The sequence below is a fragment of the Styela clava genome, chromosome 12, assembly GCF_964204865.1.
Source record: "Styela clava chromosome 12, kaStyClav1.hap1.2, whole genome shotgun sequence".
NCBI lineage: Eukaryota > Metazoa > Chordata > Ascidiacea > Stolidobranchia > Styelidae > Styela > Styela clava.
In genome coordinates this window covers 20,725,802-20,751,433 of record NC_135261.1, presented here as the reverse complement: position 1 = coordinate 20,751,433, position 25,632 = coordinate 20,725,802, and the positions used below count along the sequence as shown (strand labels likewise).

Sequence of the window (25,632 nt, the reverse complement as noted above, 5' to 3'; positions counted from 1 at the left end):
AGAAGCAATGATTACGAGGGAAATATCTCAAACCTATGTTTTTTGATAAGGAATATTTTAATGATGTTGTTATTCAAATGATATTTTAGGCCCATTGGTACTGCAAATAAACATTTATATGATTACATGTTTGTAAAACTTCTTAACATTTTGAATGGTCCAACAAATGTGAGAGATTATATACGAAAAATTGAGAATTATATACGTACATCCGTAAGTAATATGCACGTAAAATCCGAGCTGGGTTTCCTGAGCATAACTCTCCAAATTTTGAAAACCAGTCTTTGGCATTGCTGTATTATAGTTTTCAACTTCAGTGCATGAAATATATAGTGTATGAAATAGAAGAAATTTATCAGTATCGTCGTCGTGGCGCTTTTTCGTTAATGAATTGCTAATTTGTCCGGCCCTGTTATCAAATAATAACAACTGGAGTGTCTTGTAAAGTGTAGCATTTTATTTTTCATTGAATTATCGATATGATCTTTCAAAGGTTGGCTGAACATTATACCTGCCTATATAAAAATAACCACCATAAATAAAACAAAAACTTAAAACAACCGTTTTACTGCAATGGATCTTTTTTAATTAATAATCGGTTAATCATCGCGATGGTTTCAGGGAAGCATCGATTTGTTTTATGTTTTTTTCAAACACTTTTTTTAAATGATGATTATATTTTATTTACTTAATATACAGATATATTGTGAAATTGCCAAATATTTAAGAGTATGCATAAACATATTATCAAAAGTAGTTGCGATCATGTTTATACAGTGGATTAGTTTCATTGCAGAATCTGTGCGATTGTTTTAATTGAGGACTAACTTAATGGTAAATTGGCTTATAATATACGAACATATATATAACATATTATTGAAAACGAAATAACATACTTCAAAGCTATTTATTGCCAATATAGCACTCCTCTTCGCACAAACATCAGCCACTCACTAATTATCCGAAGAGAAAAAGTGAGACGAGTATGCTTCATACCACTCGAGTTGTGTGCACACTGCTTCAACTTTACTACACCTTGGTGATCACCGATAGCCCGGTGTTTGCGAGAGAAAGGGCTTCTACGACAGAGGCTGTTAATGTATTACTTCAGGTGTCTGGTATCGATGCGAACAGAGCTTTAGTAACTGTAAATTCCGCACGCGGTGAAACAGTTCACGAGAAGGCTCGCCGTGTTGTAGTACCAGTGACTGACTCGTCAGATTTATCCAACAGCGTCAACTTCTGGTTGGAATTAGAAAACAGAATATCACGGATTAGCGAATTTCTAAATAATACTTATCCGGATATAAAGTCTATAACCTGTAAAGCGTCTCTCGTAGAAGATCTTGCCACTGAGTTGCAATCTAGAATTGGAAGAAGAGGAGTGATTGTCGTTTCAAACACGCAAGCTATGGATGATCATCCAATAATACATGATATCGAATTAGAAGGAGGCGATGCGCACAATATGGACACAAATTCACACATAAGCCACCCGTTTTATGGAGTCATGCTTGCTGTTTCTGCTGCGTTCCTAGTTGGATTAAGCTTCATATTCCAAAAGAAAGCCTTGATCAAAACCGAAGCCAAGAAAAAAAAAGCTTCTTTCGCCAGAACTGGTAAGATAGTAAATTAACTTATACTCAACTGCTATCTTCAGTTTGAATAAAAAAAGCTATTTTCGCCACATTCGAATCGGGTTCATCATCCACAAACGCTTGATATCTGCCTTTGCATTTTGAGCTCTGGAATTAAACCGCCAATTCTTAAAACTAATTGTTCTTTTACGGAACGAATTGGATTTATGTGGTACAACGTTAGAAACAAATCCCAAATTTACCCATGGTTGCATATTGAACGAATTAAAACAATTGCTTTATGGAATTCACCATTGGCGATGTATATAACATAACGAAATCGTAATATCTTTACACAACATTCTCAATTTGAATTCACGCATCTGGAACAATTGACAGCTTTGTTACGATACGAGAGATATTTGTTACTAAACGATACGATAAAATAGAGACCACAGTATGATTGAGACGTCACATCGGCGTTTTATCATATCTGTACAATTAAATGTTATCATGAAGTGATAAAGTACTGGATTATAAAGTTGAACTACCCAGTTAGATTTATAAGTATCTACAAGTGATAATCAGCCTGAACGGTATTGAGGTACTTAAACAGCGTACGTATGCTGATTGGCCTCCAATTTGAACAAAAAATGCGGCGTAAAACCACGATCGTCTACTTTTCGAACTCAACCGTCAAGCGATTTAGAGGCGTGTTTGACACACCCACTGCGCTATTCATTATTTATAAGATGTAGCAAAGAAACATGAAGGGCCTATTTTTATCGCTAATTATAGGGTGAGGTTTTTGAATGCTTTGTGATATTAGAAGTTCACTACCAACACATTTTCGAGAACTTGAAATTTTATTTTTGTCCATACCGCAATGTTTCCAGACTTGCTGGTTTTGAAAGTCGTAATTTTTCAGTTTCAGGAAAGCTCAGGCGCAACCGCATTGTAATAATCTAAATTACTGATTGAATGATTACGCTCAGCAATGAACTTGCTTCGGGTGAACATTTCAGCGATAAAAAACCATTACAATTTACAGTAGTGCCTGGTTTAATTTCTGGCGTCTTCAACAGGGAAGCACCTATATGCCGCGACCCCTTCTGTCAGAACATCTGTTTCTTTCCGGATGTACCTGAACCGGAGGGCACATAAGGTTTTTAGGAATATACATTACTCTACTTCTCAAAATTTTGCCAAATCTTCGAAAACATTAACGTTATCAACAGTAAGCCTAAGCCTTTATTCATAATAAAAATATTATATGTGACATTTTCAGTGAGAAAGGTTCGGCATCTTTGCCATAGACCAGGCCTGCACAACATACGGCCCGCGGGCCGCATGCGGTCCGCTAGATACTTCTGTGCGGCCCGCGGATGATTTGGAAACACGCCACTTCTCGGGTCTAACAATCAAAGCCGGCATTGTTATGCAAGCGCGCCGCTACCCCGATCATATTCGAAATCGTGAAATTTATGTTTTGCACTAGTTTCAATAAATATCGAACTTTGTGTGAAACTGGTGTTCCCTTCGCGACCCCTAATATTCGTCTCTAGACCCCTGGGACGATTTTACAAAACTGAACCTGAGTAAAATATTTTTCTGCAGTCAGTTTATACTGCAACACGCAATACCTAATTCTAATAAAAAAGAAATATTGAAAATGAAGGGTGGGTTTTCAAGGTGGATGAACCACTAAATACATATTTGCCATCTCATATGCAAAAATACTGTACCTTGTTTTTACTCAAGTAAATAAGATTCTTCATATTTTTAAGCTCCCCAGTAATGAAAGTGTTTCATTAAATTTAACTGTTTCACAATATTATTTTGATTTGTAGTTCATCTTGTGAAATATGTATGTGGCAAAGTTTGCGGCCGCCGGGCCTTCAGATTTATGCTCGTGGCCCTCGTGGTGATTTGAGTTGTACAGGCCTGCCATAGACCAATGCTATTTAACCCATTTGATTAACAAGACCACTTCGGAGTACGAACCAAACACGATAACTCAGTTCTTAAAGCGTTTGATTGACGTCAAAATAACGTTTCATACCGATCGTGGCGTAGACCCCTAGGCCGTAGCCGATGACATCCTACGGTTCGCATGGACTGTTTTCCTAGTTTAGCGTTTCCTTTTGATTCGCGCAAGAACTTGTTTCTGTGAATCCTGATATCAACCTGTAATTTGATACATTTGTATCATGTAACGGCCAATTTGCAAGGTTGTATGTGACTCACGTATAGGTATGCGCACACGAATACATTGTTGGTTGTGAGTTTAATATCACAAAGCTAGAATCCCATAACGCATTTCCCGCCATTGTGTTGGAAATGGACAAAGGACACAATGATATGTTTTCAATTAAAATTTATCAGTCTGGCCCAACCTTGTTTGCACATAAAATTGGCCGCTCCGGAAATATTCGTACCACGATGACACACAACCTGAACAACCCTAACCTGGTACACATACTATGTTCAGGTTGTGCGCCATCTTGGTACGAATACTTCGTGAGCACCTAAAATTGCACATAACCTTTTATTTCTGTTTAGTTGTCTGTTCTGATATTCCGACTTTAAATCAATCTAATTTTGTCACACTCAGCAATCCTGAATATAATCTTACTAACTGTCTTTGTCGGGAAATAGACTGAATCGATTCAAGTCCAAAATTGCATCTGATCGTTTACTGTCATCCTATTGTGACTGCAATACAACGTCTCAAATTCAGAATATATTCTTTACTAATGGAATACTTCTTCATGTTAATGTGTACTTGGCGGTTCAAAATCACCGACTACTTCGACCAAACTGTTACCAAAACCGATGCATTTGTCAACGACTTTCGCACATAATCGCGTATACAACATTTGTACCATAAAACATAATATTGAATCTGGAATACGTAAGATAAAAATGCGACTCTTAGCGTGATATCCGCGTTCCACACTTCTCTCAATTGCCAGCCATAGATGGCCAGCCAACAAATATCAAACTTGAATAAATCATCATGGTCATACCAGAAACGGTAATATCAAGTATCGTTCGCCGCTAAAATGTAGAGGAGAATTACCGAAAATACCAAGGAGCAAGAAAATGTTTGACATTCTGTTTTTTTCTCTTTAGGATCACTTGGAGAATTTTCCTATCTGACACAATGGATGTGGTGGTGTGGAATGGGCGCAAGTAAGATCTTTTTTCACCTGAACGATAGTAATCAGAATCGATAAGTGATTTTTTTTATTCATATTACTTGAATTAACTTTGCTCTTTTCTGGGAAAGAATATTAACCGCTGTAAGAGTGTGGATATATCTATTCAATTACATTCAATAACTATAGTAATTCCCTGACTATCGATTTACATTTAAAATTATTACTTTTAATATTTAATAATTTCCTTCTTTCTTTCGAAGTAAATTTGGTTTTTCTATAATTTTGCAGTGGCCTTGGGAGAAGTTTTAAATTTTGTTGCATATTCTATCGCACCAGCTATATTGGTAACGCCTCTTGGAGCACTCAGAGTAATTGTCAGGTAAGTGATTGTTATTTTAGATTTAAGCTTCAGAGAGAGTTTTTGAACCATTAATATGTTCTTCGACAGCATAGGTGACTGCGCTATTTAAACAAATATTAAAGTTAAAATGTAATCGCGGAAGAAATGCGGTCATCAATCAAAAAGATACTTATTATACGGTAATAGCTTATTGATACAAGTTTCCAACTTTACACGCTGGCGATACAACAGGAATGTATTGGAATGCATAATAATTATTCTGAATGTGTCTTCTTGTAAATATTGTTACCTATTCTTATATCGAGAATCAAGTCTACTATATATAGTACTGATTTATTTTTACCTGGCGATATGTGAGATGTGACATCGCTATGTCGGCACTGGAAATTTACATTATAAAATCTTAATGGTGGGTTTATAGAATAAAACCTGGCAATATGTGACATTTGGCAAATTTCTCAACAAAAACGTGGTATTCTAATATAGGAATCTTTTAAGATCAAATTCATTTTATCCAATTACGTCATGGTCTATCATCAATATTTCCTAGTTTGAAAAAAAGGAATCGTTGTTTCGGCAATAAAAATTTATGGTGGGTTTATAAGAAGAAAATATACTCAGGATAGTTCTATTGTTTGCTTAAGAAAATCGAATAGTCCCTTAAATCATTTCTTTGAGAATGTCGAATTTAATGTCCCACAGTCAATATCTAAGGAATGGTTTCTATTATACTGAAATATTTGCCCAATTTATTTGACTGAAGCCAATAGCCATTGTTCGTAGAGATGAATAACCGTCAGTCTGCTATACCGTCTGCATAAACTAAATTTCTAATCCAGAAGAAGGTTTTTCCGTATTTGAAATCGTTAAATGTCGTAACGTGTAACGTCATAATATTTTTGATCTGTGACAAAACGAAATTCGTCTTTTTGAAAATAATTACCATGACAAATGTTACATTGGACTGTTCCATAGCGAGGCTCATGATTTTCAAATTAGATCTATAAACGCCACTAAAATCGACTCAAAATTAAGTAATCTGACCAACCTTCCGAGGTTGAAGTGTTTGCTATTAGAAGTACATCTGAGACAACGCCTTTATCTTTCACTTCAGAACTAACGGTCAAATTATTCTGTTCATGCGTCGTTTCATGCGTCTCCTATATAGCATAGTAGGTAATCTAATCCTTCTCCAAACTTGGTCTCAAATACATTGCGTGTGCAGGAATGAAAAATAAATGTATTAAATGTCAAAGCTTGATCGTGTATACTTTAACCCTAGGATCTATTTCATGCAATTGTATCTTAACTAACATCTGTTATTTGCGTATTGCGTTTTATTACCTGTTCACCGCTCAAATTCGTTTGTCGTTTCATTTAACGCAGTGAATGGCGGGAATGCGTTTTAGTTTTGGCGGGACATTCAGGGTAGTTTAAATTCCCAGGTTTAGTGACCAAACAGTCTGCTTGTATAACACTGTGCATTAAAATTGTACTCTTGGTGAAATTATATCACAAACACTGTAAAGCAATGACGTGCAACAGGCGTTTAGTGTGGCCCTTGTCAACACAACGATTTTTCCGCATCAAGTATATAATCCTAATCCAACAGTTGGTTTAAAAAGTCGCTCACATGGGTAAAAATACATAATGTTTTTTGCACTTGTCGCTGTGTTAAATCTTTCGCCGTTTTAAACGTTGCCTTTCTCATTTTAAGGCTAAGCGATAGCACTAGCGAATTCACTTTTCTTGCCTTCCCCACGGCGATCTGGTTGCCGCTGATGTATTCCGTTGCTGCTGGTTTTTATAACGCTTGTTTATAATAGTATACGTAAAAATCCCTCACTGTGGTCGTTTGGCACCTTCCAGCCACCAGCTTTCTACAATTCGAAGCAGTTTAGTAGCCTAATTTTTTGTGTGGCCCAGATAGATGTCTGAAGTTGGTTATATGGCCAAACTACCAGAAAAATGTTGCACACCCTTGCCGTTAAGTATTTTCTTGTACTTGTTAGCCATTAGAGTTAACTAAACTATACCTTACGTTGTGGCTCTTCCTAACTTTTTCTCAACATGCTACATGTGGGCTGGGGTTATCCTTCGAGCCCAATATCGTCTCTCCCTCTCATCTATGTACTACCTGTAGTGATCACCCCGACTGTGAGTGACAAAGCAAGGTGTCGGAGCGTGCTATCTGTATGTATCTTCGATACAAGAAAGACCACACAGATTTGCTAAGTCTTCTTACTCCACACTCTTTCGTCACATAACATAGACATACAAGTGTCAATTACAACTCAAACAGTACCACTCACCCAAACCATGAATTAACAACTGCCCTGCACACTGATGAGAACCACGCATCGTTCATCACAACTTCCTCATTTTGGCGAGTTACTAATCAGTATGCAATGCGTACTAATTGGATGCAATTATAACACAACAGTTATATAAAACTACACGATCGTGCTAACATTTTCAATATGGGTATTGAACTAATTCGCTGTACACGTGCACACTACGATATTGTATTATCTATATCAGGGATGTGCAAACTGCGGCCCGCGGGCCAAATGCGGCCCACAAGAAATAAATTGTGCGGCTCGCGGAGAATTGCCAATTTTGCATGGTGTGCGGCTCGCGAAACCGAAGTTTTAATTTTGTTTAATCTGGTACATGCGAGCAATTCCAATCCTTTTTTGCGTCGCAAAGCATACTATACCCAAGTCCAATTTATTATCTACCGGTATATACCTATGACGTTACAAAGACCCACCAGATAGCTTCTGCAAAGCGAACGTTGCGATTCACAAAGCTATCACTTGCTGAGCAACGATCAATTGTAGTAAAGTGCAGAACAGATGCTAATAAATTAGTAAGAACGGGCGATAAGTTGAGCAGTTAGAGAGAAGTTTGAAATATTTTACCATTGAGTGATATAGAAGATAAATGAGTTTTGGTTTCAGCATATCAGTTGATTTTTTCTAAATCTAGTCTAGAGTAAGATCGATTTGACAGCAAAGTATTTGGAAACAAATGTTGGCGGTTTTGGCGAAACTGAAAACATCTCAACCTAAAAAACAAACTAGTTTTTGAGCATGCAAGTACTATAGAAAGCCCATGTTAAATAAAGGTGCGGCCCGACTGTCCCTTAAGTTCACACCATACGTGACCATTGTCAATAGAGGCGGGGTGGTGAGATATTTCAAGTCATTTTAATGGTATCGGACAAGCACCGTAATTTAAAATCGCAATAAACAACATGCGAACAAGCGTTAAGGTCGATCTGGCGTTGTCAATGCGGTTACCAAAATTCACCTGTTGAATTCACCGGATTTTTCACTAAAACAGAACTATGACGTCTTTAATTGGTCTTCTGTTATGATTCTAAACTATTTAATGATCAATTTGGTGTTGAAAGTGTCTATATACTACTGCTGTATAGATACCTAATAAATTTATATTCCTGCCGCCTAGATTTAGTTTTTATATAAATTTATGATGATAAAAGATCCATCTTCGCGTTTTTTATGGCTCCACACCCTCGGATATGACTTAGTCCCCAAGATTGATAACCATGCGGCTATTGTCGGTCGCAAAGTTTACTCCTATCAGCTATCACCCTACTGTAGAATTATTTTAGAATTGAAAACAGTCTTAGGTACATTTTCAATTGGTGGTGCTTTCTTTCGCTTTGTAAACATAATTGCTTCAGATATTCACGCTAATCTGTCTCATTGTATGAGCAAACACCACATACTTGGGACGCTTTTTTATTTTCATCGATAATTGAACTAGACTAACTTCGGATCATTTTATATACATTGGAACCCATGACTTGGGTTGAAGAATAACCTTCCTTATTCGAAAGTTTCTTGTCATTCGAAATATTCATAGCTAGCCCTTGCTTATTGTACAGTTGCTCGCAATAATTTCGGTAAAAACGCCACCAAATATTGCGCTTAACATAACTCAATAAAGGGGGGTTGCAAATATTTTATTCTGGCTATTCTTCGGACTTATGTAGAATAGCTTTCCTTGATCAATGATATACTATGCTACCTCGGGAACTAGTCACTCACGCCATACCCAGAAAACCAAGAAATATATCGCTATTTTATAAATATACTTTATTTCGTATCTCAATGATTTTGGCGCTGTCGCACCTTAATGCAATTTAAGAACACATGTCCCACCACAATATTACGTGGCAATGCTGGGAAGTGCGAAAGGAGCATGCTTTGTTTTCCTCCTAGACTTTGCCGATTTGAGTAAAATTTCCGATCCTATCGGCGGTAATTTGGAACTCTGAAGGAGATTTTTTATCTCGGTAGATATGGACGAGCCGCCTTGGTCTGTTGTATTCGATCCGTTACCAACTTTGACTTTAGAATCAGTATCCTTTGTTGATTTATTGCTTCGTCTTTGCCAGTTTGATCCCGCTTTCTTACTTAGCATAGCGCAATGTAATGCATTCGCTGGGTCGTTGGGTTTAGGATTGGAAGCAGATGTTGCACGCTTGATATAGTCCGGTAACGTGGGCTCCAACGTGGCAGATAAATGAGAATACGGCAATGTGTTGTACACCGACGCATGCTGATTAAACCATCTGAAAGCAATACAATATTAGAAAGTGAAGTCTCGGCGCAGGTGATGCTGGTGATGTACGACGCAATGAAATCATAAATTTCTGTAGTATTTTTGATGTTATTCATAATCGAAGACTAACTTTGTCATATTATGAATTCCAGTTATTTAATGTTACTAATTATACCTGTAGGTAAGTGAAATGGTTTATAGCTTACAGACGTATATTGCATTTTCGCATTTTCTGCAGTTAGCAGACCATATCGTGCCTCAAAATTGTCGCCCACTTGTTGCCTTGTGGGTAAAGGATAAAGTAAGAATAAGGAGTGGCAATCATGCTATGTTCTGTGTTAGAACAGATGTAGTGTTTTGGCATATTCATATCAAGTAAGATTCGTACAATCAGATATTAGTTTATCTAATTGCACAGTCACTCAATTCCCCATGCCTCATACGTTGTTCAGCTTACGTGATTGGTTTGCTAATTCCATTTTCTCGATGTCTCTTCTTTGGTTTATAATTTATTTTACCGAGAATAGAACTTCGAATGCCTTCATTCTGAAGTCGCAAGAAACTGTTTTCAACCTGTAAATTTTTAATGCGCACTGATACATAACTTGAATACAATTTGAAATAAAATATGAATGAATAGTTTTTAAAGGTTGCTAAACTTTTTCGTCGCGAAAAAACGATACGCGCCTGAAGCTTATTCAAGGTAAATATGCCTTTCCATAAATAATTGTAATCTGTATTATATGGACCACTAAAATTATCATGTGTGTCGAAGACGAGTTTTTAAAAAGTGAATATAATAGGAATTGCATTCTGCACTAAATGGGGAGTTCATTCCGACATTTGTTAGTGTCATCAAAATGTGCATACTGTCATTTTGTTGCTGAATAGAATGCCTAGATCGTACCGTGCTCATTCCGGTGATAATATTTTCCATACTAGCCACTTTATTATAGTGTAGTGGATTTTGTTGGCAATAGAAGCAAAAAAAACGCGTCGTAAGCGCTTCACTATAACGACGATGAGAGCGTATGTCAATAATAGACAAAGGTAAATAAATGAGCCATGAGCTATGTTCAGAGTTTATTCCTAAATGCCAATATTTTCAATAATACGAAAATCCTGCCCTATCCTACGCTCGAATATAAAGAATTTTCAACATATAAAAACGCAATACTAATCCAATGTCCTCTAGCCATTCATAGATCACCTTGTCATCCGGCTTTTTCACGACAGAAATAGCGTGAGGTACATCCGACAACCATACTGTGACACTCTTTCTTCTGGTACCTGTTTTTTTCGTTGATTCCTGAATGAAAATATATATTCAAAGAAATATTTTAAGAATTTATGAATTCAAATAATCAATAAATACTTTTATGGTGTAATTGTTCAGCGCACAGTTGAGATTGAGAATTTCAGATACTTGGATATGAACATCGCTAACTAAAATAGGAAAGATTTCAGGACAATCCTCCACACTTCATTTCATTATTTGAAGTTGAAACTAACTCTTAGGATAAAATAGATGTATGATTTTGCCTTAACTTGAACCACACCTCCAATATTTCTTTATCAACTTCATCAAAACGATTACGAACAGAAAGCTTCCTCTTTTTCTCATCCTGTTCCCCAGCTGGTTTGAAAAATTGTAGAGTTCTTCCTGCTTTAACGAAAAAATTAACTGCGTTTTTCACTTGCTTCCATTGCGCGTGATATCCGCCTTTCATCGTCTTTAATGTAGTAGTCGATGCACATCTCCTTATGTCTTCTGGTATTCCCGTCGGTAAATTTTGGGGCTTTCAGAGAACAAATGAAAATCGTACAGATTTATCAAATACTTAACAATTTACGAATAAGATTGCGATAGCGTGATAACAGGCGCCGGATAGATCAATAACAACTTCCATTCAAAATTTTACTGGTCGTAAAACGTCGCCATAATTCATAACATTTGTAGTTTGGGAAAATAAACATTGGGTAATTGTGGTAAAATCAATGTCAAATTGAGTGAACTATTCATTGAAAATTGATATTTGTTGAGGCTTTCTATAAATGTTTAATGATTTTTGTTAGCTTTACGATTTCCCAGGGTGATTTCGTTGCTTACTTTCACTTTGCTGTATAAACTGTTCGTCACTAAACTCACTATACTGCCATGATTTCGTAAAATTTTTATGCCCCACACGCAAGTACAGGTAGCGGCGGATCTGTGGAATTTCTATTACATTATTCAACAAGTCCCATTAGTAATTTTCAAGACATTAGGATGAAATAAAAATAAAATGTTACCACGATTGGGAATTCAAGAGACCACAGATTCTTTTGTCCAAATGTGCCAATATATCGTCCTGTTATTGTCCATAGCCGAACGCTGCAGTCAACACTTCCTGACGCTATCAAACCATGGCGTTCAATAAATGCCACTGATGTTACTGCTTTAGTGTGGCCCATCACTGACATTTGAAGTTGAGGAGGTTCGGTGATTGGCATGTATGGTTGAAAATACATCGAGTTTCTTTCACGCTCGTTTCGGTGCATCTGCATGTTGATGAAATAGAACGGATTTTGTTAAGAGATGGAGCTTATATAGTTACCTTACGTGTATTTGCCTTCATACAAGAAATGAGTTGCGTAATTTTCACTCAAAAAATTCAGATATTCACATTCCGCCAAATAGATGATTTAGAATATTATTCTATAAATAACTGAGTAACATTAGCTTCAATAAACTTTGGACAGCAAATTTGCTCCATACCATGGCCTTTTTTCATACAGCGTATGAATTCATATTAAAAATTAATCGGGATAATACAGTTAAACGCTGACATAAAAAAAATAGTCTTAGCCAATTAAAATAGGTAGTACGTACACCCCAAAAATCGTATCGACACTGATTTTCGCTGGGCTTTATCGCTTGTCTTCGATAGGATTCAAGCTCACAGTTTTCACGGCACAATAGCTGTCATTTGTGACCGCGGTTGCCTATATTTGTTGAATGAGTAATGGCCTAACGTATTACTTATGTAATTCTAATAGCATTCTCACTCTTTTTTGATCTTGTATTTTTCGGTGTAATATGACGTCACCACCGTTGCAGTAATTTTCAATATGCCAAACTCGTATGTATCCTTTGCTATCTCCAGTTATCAATATACGATCCTCTGAATCAGTTGCCATGCTGATTACCATGCCCGTTTCCTTGTCGACAAAGAATTTTTTTTTTAATTCAAAGCTTTTTCACTATTTATCAGTTTCGAGTAGGAAATAGATTAGACTAATCAATTGCGGCATATATAGTATAACTAATACTGAAAGATTTATCTTAGTAAGCTTTTTTGTAATTGTTACACATACTCTGAAATATTTCTCGAGTACAAACTGGGATTAGTGTTGTACTCGATCTGTTTTATACTGCAGGATTAGTTGACGCAAACGACATTTCAGCTTAAATTCAAAGAAAGTAACCTGTTTTGTGGCGCGAAAGTATGCCAACAAACCCCCTCTTGTATTCAACGACCAGGCAGTAATCCATCCATTGTCATTTGATGCAATTAATATAGCCGATGTATCGCTGTTGTTTCGAGTCTATTTTCAAAGAGAAATTATTATGCTTAGCGTGTGCATCAACACTATAATAATAACTAACAGTTACGGAACAGTTAATAGTGAAAAAATCCTGAAATTATTTTTTTTAAGAAGTTAAAAAAAATTAGGTTGTAGCTTTTGTGAGAATCGTTAATGGTTATTTATTCAATGAGACGCTAAGTGGGAGAACGGCTTATGTCCTTTGATTGGTTATATTGTTATATATATCTTAGAAGTGGACAGGACTCGTTTAGCACTCGAAATTGGTGATTCAACACTCCATGAAATCTTAGTGTCATATTCTAACAGCTCTTTTATTCCACACTTCTAATATTATTTCGAAAACGAATGCGATTGGGATGTATTGAATTGCTATATATACTCCCTGTAGGCCAGTTACCATTTTCGACAATAATGATAATGGTGGAAATCTCTATTTTTTCATCATAAACAATCATCAGTGTAATATAATCAGACATGCGCTATTTTTTTTTGGTGTGCTTGTGACTTAAGTTGTGAGTCGATTTGGTCGTTCCCTAGTGGACATTTCCAGCAGTAGGTTTACTTCAGGTCTGATACTTGAATAGGAACATGCACAAATATATAATGGTACCAATTTTATGCTCTCGTGATATGATTTGTAAAGTTTCTATACAACGGGAAAACTGATGTTTAACCGCAGTATTTTTTAAATTTTACGTCTAAGCCATAAATGCAAAATATTTATATAACTTGCCTGTAAAAATAAAAGCTTGTAAACAGCTTTGTCTGTTATTTCAAATGACGATTCATCTTCAATTTGAATGTCGTCTTCGTCTGAGTCATCGAAGTGTACGCCTATACAAGTGAATGTGAAATAATAACTTTGATGTTTATATATAAATATTTATTTCAGAGCAAGTATATCAATATTGTACTTACGTTTTGATGTATGCTTCTGATTTTGTTTTCGAATCCATGGCATGGAGTTCGGAAGCCAAATATCTGCGCTATTTATTTCAGTCCCACTAGCTGTGAATTTTGCATTCATTTCTTTTATCTGTGTTTCTGTAACCAAAATATTTTAAGTTGTAAACTTGCTATCAATTGTAGCAATAAACATTTTGTGCTTTGGTCCTCCTCTACATAGTCATTTTGTAAATACTTTTTTGACACAAAGTGTGGATGACGTGTGGATCATTTTGTTATTATGTTGTTGTTGTTGTGGAAAAATGGCTTTTTCATTTAACTACTGAACCAGTTGCTTTTCCAGTGGTAGTGATTGTTGTTGTCGCTAGAAGACTATTACTTTAATTTATTTTAAATATTTTGGTGTGCTCTATGGGATTTGTTTTTCATTTTGACGTTTTGTGTGATGTCGTCAACAAAATTAAAAATTAGTTGTAGCGGTTTTGCGACCCCACTCGATCTCTTGCTAAACAAATGTTTTTGTGTGGATCGGTAGACTACGGTACCGATACTGTAAGTGTAAAAGATTTAATACTACGGTTGTGATTCGTATCGTTTGGTATTTCAATTCACGTTGGAACTGAAAGCCTGAGTCATCATCGATACGGGACCTGGAAAAGCTAGAATGCCAGTCCGGGTGCCGATACCGGTACCCTGATACAGGTACTTGTAAGTTGCCGTACTATAGCAGTTCCAGCTGCGTTCAGGATATGATTTTCGGGACATTGTTGGTAAAAAAATTAGTTTTGGCCTCCATGTTCATATATTTGAGCATTGCTTTCGTGCTTAGATTTTACCTGATGCTTGCTGCAGCTAAATCATAGAAATATTTAACTGAGAAATAAACCATTTTAGAACATAGTTTGACATCTGTTATGGAGATTGGATGCCTCGGAAATTTATTTGGCATTACTATGTACTAATTTTCTTAGTACTGCACTTACTTTCTTTTATGGACCTATTTGACTCTTTGCGTTTTTTGCGTTGCTTCCGTGAACACTCATTTGCGACCCCAATATTTTCGTCGCTGGTGTTTACACTAGTACAGGAAGAATTCTGCTGTTTGTGTAGACCTGGGAAGGACCCAGTCTTGTGATCTGTGATATTCATTTCATCTTCTCCATTTCTCTTTCTCGATCCTCCAATGTGCATCGGTAACAAACTTTTATGCATATTGAAAGCGACATGAACGTCTTTCGTTTCGAGTGACCACAAATAAATATCACCATCGTACGCAGATGAAGCCAGTATTGCCTCATGCCTGAAAAGGAGTGATTTTTATTCTGAAGTGCATTCCAAGACTACAGCTGTTTGCTATGTTTACACAACTGTTATACAATATAGAAAATTAGGCCACAATTCAAAATTTGTCACACAGCATCTACAGTTATTCTTTAAACCTGTGGTAGTCCAACGACATGATGTCGTCCCCATGTTTTCGATTAAGCGTAAAGCACTCATCGTCTGAGTAAGAATCCATATAAACAACAGGCTGCTTTCCCCATCCGGCTGTCACAATTCTTTGCTTTGAAAAAATGATATCAGATATTTCAAGCCCATCTGAACGTGTTAATCGCCGAAGACATGCACCGTTGTTAAAATTCCATAACATTGTTGCACCATTCCGCAATCCTGGTGATATACACGATAAATAAAATAGTATTTTGTATCAGTCTTTATAAGTAATTAAAGATAGTTGAACGTGTATTTTAGGATGATGCGACAGATATTCAGACAATATAAAAACCGAATGTATCAAAGTACGTTGATTTTTTAAGTATTGCATATGTGGTTATATTAAGCATGTAAAGTGGAATTCATGATAAACCCATGATTTGCGCAAATTATCTATCTCTCATTACCTGTGACTAGCCGTCGCCACGTTGGGTCAAAGGTCATAGATGTGATTTCAACTCCCCTTTCTGCACAAAACTGCATTGTTTTCTTTCCATTGTTCATATCCCACATACAAACCATCGAATCTTCGCCACCGGTAACAATCTGTTACAATTTATCTGTATGTTCGTTCAATCATTTTGTAGAATGTACGACTAATAAGTGCTTATTCAGACAAATATGTATTTGATTGTAGTTTTAGGTAATTATTCATATGGCACATTTTGCAGTCGGTCCGCAGAAATATAAATAGTTTGGTGACCCCTGCTTTGTTTAAATAGGATATAAATATTAAGCTTTACTAGACGTAGCATTCGGCTTTCCAGTGACCCTCGTGGAGAAACGGGGATGCCAATTATGTGTCAAGGTTCAAATATGGCTCTTTCAAGTATACCTGGTGAAAGAGCTTGTTGTATAAAACACACGTGACTGCCTTTTGGTGACTTGTAGCTTGTTTTCGATTTGTGCTACTTCGAATAGAATTCTTCGGGGAAAATATACCAATCCTACAATAAAATCGGAGACCTTTAACGTTATTAATTTGTAGCATTATAAACTTCAGATAACATGAGAATCACTTTGTAAATTTTTTTAATAATGTAAATTAATTTAATAATGATAACATCGACCGTCGATAAGGAGTAGTGCACAGCAAAGCCTTTTTAAATCTTTCACGTTTTCAAAGACAATCTTGAAATTTAGTATTTTTTTTTCATCAAAACCACATGATTTTAAATCTATGAATGATATATGAATAATAAATTTTAAAATCTTGGACAGTCTAAATTTTTGATATCATAATTATGATTTTTTATTTTTTTTTGCTTATTTGGATCACCTTCGAATCGCAAGAAGTGGAAAAATTTGCATACCGCGTTCGGCCATATGCGTCGCATCTATACGTAATAGTAACTTACTTGTTAGTGCCTATTGCCAGTTCTTTGTGTCCTTCGTGAAAGTACGCGCTGGTGATGTCAAGGCGACCAAGACAAACGTTTCTACCGTTTATGTTTTGTTTACAAGTGTAGTAACGAAGATCCCAAACACGTATATTGCTGTCTTTGCTTATGCTAAATGGAAATGGCAACCCGCGTATGAAAAACTTTATTCTTGATAACTGCCATGTATAGACTTATAAATATCATGCAGTCGCTCCCACAAACTTATAATATATTTATAGATTTGCTGACTAGGCCAATGAAGCAATGTGGAAGAGGTATATTATAGAAAGCATAGCCCGCGATTTAATTTTACAAAAAACGAAATTTCGATTTCGAGTTCCATTATATTTCGTATCAAAATTTACCTTCGTAGAATTGCATGGAAAAGAAAGGGATAATTAATTTATGTGAAATACAAGATGACTTCAGCGACGTGCTTCTCCATTTTGAATCTCATAAGTATATGTATATAATTTCATGTCAGTTTTTCGATTTGTGACCCATATATATAACAAGCAACCCTTCGCGTGGGCATGTATGAGCTTATTAGTTATTAAGAATATAGACGTAATTGATGTGTAACACTCATCTGTTTGCCTGGTATAGTTAGATAACTTGTAGAAGTAATATTTCACCCACGTGCTTTTCTCCGATAAAGTTTATATCAATTTTGGTTGCTTAATTGCAGAATTATAATAATTAAATATTTGGATGTTCCAATAAACCATTTCTCTGTTTCATAAATGAACAATTGAACGAAAGTCATTCCGGCAGGGAAGGGGTGGGCGGTACAGTGGTCAAGATACTATTTATTATCTTGACCATCTCCTCCACGATCAAATATATCAACACTACTATGGACGATTGTTATAAAAGCTCACCGCCTAACCAAATCCTAATTAGAGTCATTATATAAAGATCCAAGGATATATAATCTATTAACATTGATTTGTTGCAAGCCTCTTCATCCACCTTTTCAAAGTGAAATAGTGTATTAAAGAATATCTAACCTTACTGCTTGATGGTCAGCTTTACGAAGAACAACATGTAACACAGCTGCATGGTGCCCTTTTAAAACAGCCAATGATCTGGCAACTATGAATGGGTTCCATACTCTGACGTCACAGTCCCTACTTCCGGTGATAATGAGATTCCAGTCTGGGTCATACGTGAGACATAAAACTCCTTTGCGAATCGTAAAATAGGATTTTCTGAAAATGTACAACCAAGATGTGTTCTTTGTAACATCTAAATTGGAATGATGCGGGCTCGTCGTCTCACCTTGGTAAATTGTACTCATTTGAAAGAGCTAAAACTAATGTGATTTGTGTTCTACTCAAAATCTAGGAATAAAAATCATACCTGTTCACAGATATTTTATTGCTTTTCCCACTGTCTGTGATGTCAGCGAAAAATAAAGCGGATTCTTGTTGAACACAGCAAGAGAGAAGACATTCTTGCCCCTGTAATAAAATTGGCACGTTGTTTCGTAAATTTTGGGGAAAATTTCCGTTTTCTGTCGAAAATATATGATAAATTAGATTTTTGTTAAATATTTGATTTTGATGATGTAACAGTGAAATAGTTTGCTGACTATATAGCAAAACGTGATTCGGAGTAGGGTTAATGCTTACTTCGGAGGGTTGCGATACAAGTAGTGCAAATTTACACATTTATAGACTTTGGGTAGTGCTTTGAAAATATTAAATTAAAGCACGTGTTCCCAGAAAAGGTAAACATTCACTTTTACTGTGTTTTATTTGAGTAAATAAATAAAAATGAGCTCTGATTTCAGTTACATGTGTGGAGTCGCAAGTAAAATTACAAACTGTCGCAGATTTCCGCCATGAAGTAGTACTCGATTCGAAATCGTTGTGTTATCTTTTCTATGGAAACCGTATATTTGTGGGCTTGTGGCCAATAGAAACGATAAGTTCAATCCCTCTTATAGCAAATATTTGTTATAAAATACCGTAAATATTTACATAAAATAGTCCGTTTATTCCTCGAACGACGAAAGGGTTGTGTAATGTCCTATTAACTGGACTATTTAAGTAATACGTTGCAATGAAGAAATATGAATATTTAGAATTTACCTTATTGTTTGAAAAATAGCGCACTTGTTGCACCCAGTCTCCGTGAACTTCACTGATTTTCATGACAGTAAAATTAGTAGATTCCATCTTCATCATTTTGTCCAAAATTGTTCTCCCGCCGAACAGCTTTGAGTTTGAAAAAAGGGCAACATTCGGATTTTCGTAAAAACGCACAATGAATATGTTACCACCTGTATCGCCCCAGAGCAACACACTCTTCTGCGGATCTTTCCGGTCGAAGCTGTAATCCAAAGTCAAAGCACAGCAACGAAGCCCTTAAAAAGACACAAATGCTGTTTGAAAAAGCCACCGCTCTTTCTCAATATACTTTAGAAATCCAGAAAAAAATAATATAAAATGTTTGTAAATGTAAAATATATGTCTCACTCAAGACTATGGTTATTATTACTTTTTATCTGAAACTTTTTTTGAATCAAATTGCTGGTGATGGTATAGAAGGAAATTTCGTATTCCGACGATGAAACGACAAAACTGTTGCAATTTGCCATACAAGTCATGTCTGTAAACCAAATTGATTTTGAGTTTCCTCTTAAATTCATTGTTTTCTGAAGTTGCCAGTCGAGGTTCCAAACATTCAATATCCCTTCTTTTGACAAGGTCAGGTAGCGACTGGCGGCGTCATCAGCGTCCGAATTGTCTGGACTTTGCCTCGATGAAGAAGCCTGTAAAAATTAATTTGTTATAGGTAAATAATATCCCAGAAGCGAGAGAATATGGGCTCGTATGTCTGAAACACTTGAAAACATATTTATGTAACGTTAAGCATGTAATGCGGTTTTCGTTTTTCCAAGAATTTCACTGTTTTCTAAGAACCCAAATACCTTTCTGTGTTTTTCGCGAAGCAAAGGCTAATTCCCCCCAACAGGTCTGCAATGACTTATGTAGGCCAAAACATAATTATAGGTGGTTTACATCGTCGCTTCGAGGCTATAAGATAAGTCAAGATATCGTCTTTTTATTAAGTTTATAATACACATTCACAGATACTTTGCCAAAAAATTTGGGTATAGAAATAACATAAAGCCATCCCACCAAATTTCTAGTTATCCGAATATCACTACAGTACAAAATCAACGTGTTATACGAAATGTAATTAATATCAACATAAACAACACCTGTAACATTGTGATTCTGCAAATAGATTCAATATGATTCGACGATTTTTCTACCAAAGGATTTGGAAATGGTTTATCTTGATCCATCGTTGACATATTTTCTTTCTCTTGGTATTCCAGTAACATATATGACAAGTATTCATCCCAGTCGACAGTTCCGTCACAATTATTATCAACCTATTTTTAGACACACATTTGGTGATATAAAACTTATTATCAATAAATATTATTTTAGAATCTGGATACTTGTTGTGCTAAAAATCACGTTCAGACTGAATATAATATATTATCAGACGCAGACATTCCTAAAGAGTTTCACAAGTGTATTCTATATTGATATCATAATGCTAGCTAAGGTAATGATTGAATTTTTTTTTGAAGAACGGTTTTTTGGTTACTTGCTTGTCAGGTGTAATAAACAATAAAGTCGGCCATTAGACTTACTTTCATGAACATAAGATCAAGCTGTCTATCATCTATATGTTCTCCCATAGTTTTCTTCATTGCAATCCTGAATTGATCCATGCTCAGTCCTTCAGCTCCTTCCGATTCTATATTTTATATATTGAGCATGATGAAATTGTAGTTACTATCTTTGTAAATAAAACAATTGTGATGGCGAATACGACTTGTTAGGAATGAAGATGGTCTCTCTACTCGTGTTTTGATGCCTCCTGTCTTGTGGGAGTATTATTCTACACTTGTTAAGGATTTAATGAAGGTAAAGAATAAGCATAGTTTGTATTATGTTGCGTTTCGCTTGACAATAAAGACAATTACATGTCGCATGTTTTTAGGATTAATTTTGATCAAATTTTAAATCTTTGACTTTTAGAACATCTATTCTTACTTGCATCTTCAAATATCTTCTCCAGTTCTTTCAAATGCTCGTAATTCATTTGATCATCTACTTTTTCAGAACTCGATCCATTTGCCTTTATAAATCGTATTGAGCACACATTAGTAATTCCTGTTGAATTCACTAAGGTAAAATCTTTTTGCGGCAAAACATGTGGGCATTCTGCTTATTAATCACAAAACATTTATTTTGGTATGATTAATGAAATTCCAAATTCGCATAATAAAATTGGTTTACGCATCGTATTTGTCACCATTGCTACTCGTAAAAGTGCATCTAAATTACCTTGTTTTTCTTCCCGTTTGGTTTTGCCACAGTTTTCGATTTCTCATCAGAGTTTCTTCGTCCATCCATCATGATGCTACTTGACCTGTAATAATAGATATGTGTGTTATCAAATTAAATACCAGTCTTTCAAGTCTTTGAAAACAAATCATTGATATTTTTCTCAATGGCAATATAGAAAGAAACTCGAACTACTTAGGGCTGTTATCTAACTATAACCGTAAATAGTATACAAGTAAAATCATTTGTTGAGCTTTTTTCTAAATTGTAAGGAATGGACTGACCTCTTTTCCTTTAAAGGGCAAAACAAAGCAAGACGTAAGAATATACACACCACGTTTACAAATGCTATGGGTGCTCACAATCAACATGATTCTGTCTATTTATGTAAAAAATTACATTTTTTCATATATACGTGACACATTCTATATTCAGAACCCAGTGTTGTTTGCAATTGCAATCTGATAGCAGTAAATTGCTAGCATTTTGCTAAAATTACTCTAAGAAGTTCTCTAAAGAAATACTTCGATTTATTGATTTGGCCGTTTGGCAGACATTACCGAACATTTTCTTCATTGACTATAAAATCAAATAAGAAGAAACTTCAATAAAATTCGACATGTTAGGTATCGATAGTGTTAAACTGTGTCGAAATAATTGATACGCTATAATAGGATAAAAAAGAAAGACGCTCAAGTGGTAACTGACAAGTTCGATTTGTTTACTTCGTATAGAGTCTTTAGCGATATTTGTCTAACAAAAGGAGTACGGGCGTTATGCCCGTATGAAAGTATATTCAATACAATTTGGTTACACACCACAATATTAAATGTGAGATATACTGGTAATTAGTGACATCTGTTTCGAAAACGATACAAATCATTCAGTTTATTACCTGCTGTTTGATTTCTCCGAAATTAAGCTATCACCAGAAGCAGATTTATCGCCAAGTTCTTGTGTTACAGCGTCGGACTTTTTATTTCCGCTTCTCGGCATATTGAAATTCCCTTCTTTGCTCACTCGTTGTTGCACAGAGAGCTTTCTCTCGTCTGACATCCTGGTTTTATCAGAATGTTCAGATTACAAAAGCTTCTTTATCAAGCTTCTGTAGTATGTGCGTTTGCGCGAAATATTTCGGATAAAATTGGCAATTTCCGACGCATTGTTATATCACGGATACATAATTGAAGTTACCTGTATGACGTCACAAGCCTAAAAATTATTATCATCGCGAATGATAGAATAATGTTGGCGGAGAAGATTTTTGGCTTTTGAAAATAATAAATTCATATTTCGACCTGGCTGACAAGTTGTATAGTCAGATTCGTTTAAATCTAGATATAATGATGGATAAAATTTGTGAAAAAGCAAGCTTCCTCAACATCAAATTATCAAGCTATTTTCATTACAGTGCCATACTTTCTGCAATGTTTCTCGGTGAACGACTAAATGTGCACGGGCAATTAGGAATTCTTCTAAGTCTCACTGGATCAGTGATGGTCATCATTCACGCACCTCGTAGTGAAAAAGTTCAAACGTTTGAGCAAGTAGTCGTTCATTTTACGGATACAAGTGAGTGAATGATAATTTACAATTGTTTACAAAATAATCATATATCTAAAACTCTTATTGTCTGAATTAAACATTCATTTTTTTAAACTATTTTTCCAAATACCTGTATATTCCGCCGAGGGAATGGAGTGAACGAAATTGACTGGATATAAACTACGTGAATGTTAATATAATAATAATGAATGAAAACAATTCAGCTGTAAATAGGAATTCGTATAACAGGAGATGTTTTTCGTCCATAATTTTTATGATATGTTATACTGTTTTGCACATTTATCGAGAAAGGGTACTCCTGAAGTATGCGCACCAAGATGTCGCATAACCTGAACCCTAACCTGGTACACAACCTGAGTTCAGGTCTTCATACTTCAGGAGGTCCCGAGAAAGTTTGTTTTACCTCGTGGTTGCTTATCAAAATTTGCTCAGCGAATATTCAAAAGCACTTACCGCAAAGCTGGGAATCCTTGAGTACAGAGTGACTAGTTGACAAAATTAGGGATAACTAGCAATCGCTTTCGATATTGGTAAGCTAATATCTAACAGCGACAATGCAAAATGTAAATTTTCACCATAATAGTAAAAAAACATAATTACAATTTCTATTTTCAGCGTTTGTGATTTACTGTGTTATCCTGATGATTGCCACCGGATTTCTGGTTTTCTACTCGGGACCCAAATACGGGCGAACAAACATCATGGTCTATATATCAGTATGCAATATTGTGGGTGCTTTATGTGTTTTGTGGGGCAAGGGTTTGGGAATAGCCATTAAAGACATGGGAAGCAACGGGGAGTCTGTATATCTGCATCCTATATTTTGGATGTTGGTACTTGGTAACGTTCTGGGTATAGTCTTACAAATAGTTTATCTCAACAAGGCGTTGGCAGTCTTTGACACATCTATGATTACACCTATTAAGTACGTTTTTACGAACGTTTTTCTTGTTTTTGGCTCCATTTTGCTTTTTCAAGAATTTGCTTACATGTCCATTGAAGATGTGATTGGAATTACTTGTGGATTTGTCACAGTGGTGACAGGTGTCGTTTTGCTGAATTTATTCAAGCGTTCAAAACCTCAAGCCGGATCAGCATAACTATAGTTTGATCATGAAGCAGGAATGTTGTAGAGCATGTATTTCAGATTTGGCATGTCACATTTGTGCCAAATCGAAGCGCCATAATTTTTATTTTTTACAATATATGTCCTGGTTGAGGTCTTCATATAATAAGGTACACTCTTTGCATTACACCTGAGTAATACTATTTACTTTTCCCTCGCTTTTGTGAAACTATGAAAAAATGTCTGTCAACATTTTGCAAATCTTAGTGATATGAAGGGTTACATCCCACCTTCTCATGCTCTCTACCTCGGAAACAACATTTACAAAAGAAGATTTATTATTTTCATTGTAGACTGTGTACCATTAATACCTACTGAAAGAGGTCTACCCGATATCTTAAATAATTTTTTGGAGATTTCCAGCAATATTTCAATGAAATATACAATTGTCTCATTCGGTTATCGTTGCCCTACTAATAGGCATTCCTTTACCATTTAAATTTTTGTAGTATAATGGTTGGAAAATCCATTGCTGTTCTCTATGACTTTACCAATTTCTACCATGTATTTGGCCTGGGGAGGGGAAAGATGTTGGGGCGGACAGAACAATGAAATGCGCTAATATTGTCCCTTTTGCCATTTGGAATTTTAGACTGCATGTTGAGATTTGAATCACATCTGTTCCACTGTTAGGCGGGATTGTTTTCTAATTCAAGACAAAAATCCGAGTTATGAAGATGATTTTTTAAAGTGTTTTTTATATATTTAATACTTAGTTACAGTGTGGACAATTTTTGTTCTTACTTTTCCACGAACGGAACTAGTTCCTTTAGCAGTTGTCTTACAACATTTCACTTTTTGCGTAAAATTATATTTAGGCTAGATTTTGATACACCATTTCACTTTCAGTGACATATGAGTTTTTTATTTACTTATCAACGTCGTTCCTTGCTGTACAATTCTATTTAACGCTTCTGTTTATACGGCACTAGACCAGCAATTGTCACTTTACTATGTCTTACATTATGCAAATCTGAGCTTGGATATAAAGTCATGATTTTAAATTAAAAAGAACTTTGTTCTGTGAATATTATTGTGGTAGACAGAGTGATTGAATATGCTTAATTAACTATTTTGCTAAAGCACCAGTGAGATCAAGACTCGGCAGGATTAATGCAGTGATTTAGCCATCTTATCGTAATTGCGGCATTTGTTTGTATATATATGATCCGCTAAAGTTCGTTTTGGTACCTCAAATTTAGTTATTGAAAAGTTTAAAATATAATACCAGAGCGAACCACCGAGCTGAGTAATATTTTACAGTGTTTTGATATGAAGTCAGTTCTCCGGATGGCAGTAGGCGATCTTATATTGAGTTATTTGCGAATTTTCATGAAGCTTCGTGCCGTTTTGGGACACAGATTCCTCTATAGCAGACCGTGGTAGCAGTACGAGGAGCGACCAAGAAATCTTGAATCTTGCGCACGGTATGAATACAAGCATCATATAGAATCTCTAGTTCAAAGACGAGGATTCTAGATCAAGGATGAGAT

General features: G+C 35.7%; 2 protein-coding genes across 2 annotated transcripts; one reads left to right on the top strand and one right to left on the bottom strand.

Annotated features, from left to right (window-relative positions):
• Window positions 1-688: 688 nt before the first annotated feature.
• LOC120330016 (magnesium transporter NIPA2-like) lies at window positions 689-25,268 on the top strand. Its single transcript, XM_039396829.2, has 5 exons — window positions 689-1,619; window positions 4,713-4,772; window positions 5,030-5,120; window positions 22,859-23,019; window positions 23,629-25,268. The coding sequence occupies exons 1-5, from the start codon at window positions 986-988 to the stop codon at window positions 24,111-24,113; spliced, it is 1,431 nt and encodes a 476-aa protein (XP_039252763.2). The 5' UTR covers window positions 689-985; the 3' UTR covers window positions 24,114-25,268.
• Window positions 9,239-22,762, bottom strand: LOC120330014 (WD repeat-containing protein on Y chromosome-like). Its single transcript, XM_039396828.2, has 23 exons — window positions 22,343-22,762; window positions 21,448-21,532; window positions 21,154-21,238; window positions 20,748-20,854; window positions 20,304-20,480; window positions 19,577-19,850; window positions 19,168-19,442; window positions 18,434-18,534; window positions 18,082-18,282; window positions 17,048-17,200; window positions 16,525-16,636; window positions 16,097-16,235; window positions 15,635-15,866; window positions 15,179-15,495; window positions 14,208-14,333; window positions 14,023-14,123; window positions 13,167-13,286; window positions 12,747-12,899; window positions 11,991-12,239; window positions 11,258-11,497; window positions 10,909-11,007; window positions 10,156-10,271; window positions 9,239-9,708 (listed from the first exon to the last, which is right to left on the bottom strand). The coding sequence occupies exons 1-23, from the start codon at window positions 22,501-22,503 to the stop codon at window positions 9,303-9,305; spliced, it is 4,029 nt and encodes a 1,342-aa protein (XP_039252762.2). The 5' UTR covers window positions 22,504-22,762; the 3' UTR covers window positions 9,239-9,302.
• Window positions 25,269-25,632: the final 364 nt, after the last annotated feature.

What these genes read in the sequence shown, in the direction of transcription:
- LOC120330016 (XM_039396829.2), top strand. Translation starts at nt 986, where the DNA reads ATGCTTCATACCACTCGAGTTGTGTGCACACTGCTTCAACTTTACTAC. An exon ending in AGCTTCTTTCGCCAGAACTG is followed by an intron (nt 1,620 to 4,712) that starts GTAAGATAGTAA and finishes TTTTCTCTTTAG; the next exon opens with GATCACTTGGAGAATTTTCC. An exon ending in GTGGTGTGGAATGGGCGCAA is followed by an intron (nt 4,773 to 5,029) that starts GTAAGATCTTTT and finishes ATAATTTTGCAG; the next exon opens with TGGCCTTGGGAGAAGTTTTA.
- LOC120330014 (XM_039396828.2), bottom strand. Translation starts at nt 22,503, where the DNA reads ATGTCAGACGAGAGAAAGCTCTCTGTGCAACAACGAGTGAGCAAAGAA. An exon ending in CAAACGGGAAGAAAAACAAG is followed by an intron (nt 21,239 to 21,447) that starts GTAATTTAGATG and finishes CGATTTATAAAG; the next exon opens with GCAAATGGATCGAGTTCTGA. An exon ending in TTGATCTTATGTTCATGAAA is followed by an intron (nt 20,481 to 20,747) that starts GTAAGTCTAATG and finishes GTCTAAAAATAG; the next exon opens with GTTGATAATAATTGTGACGG.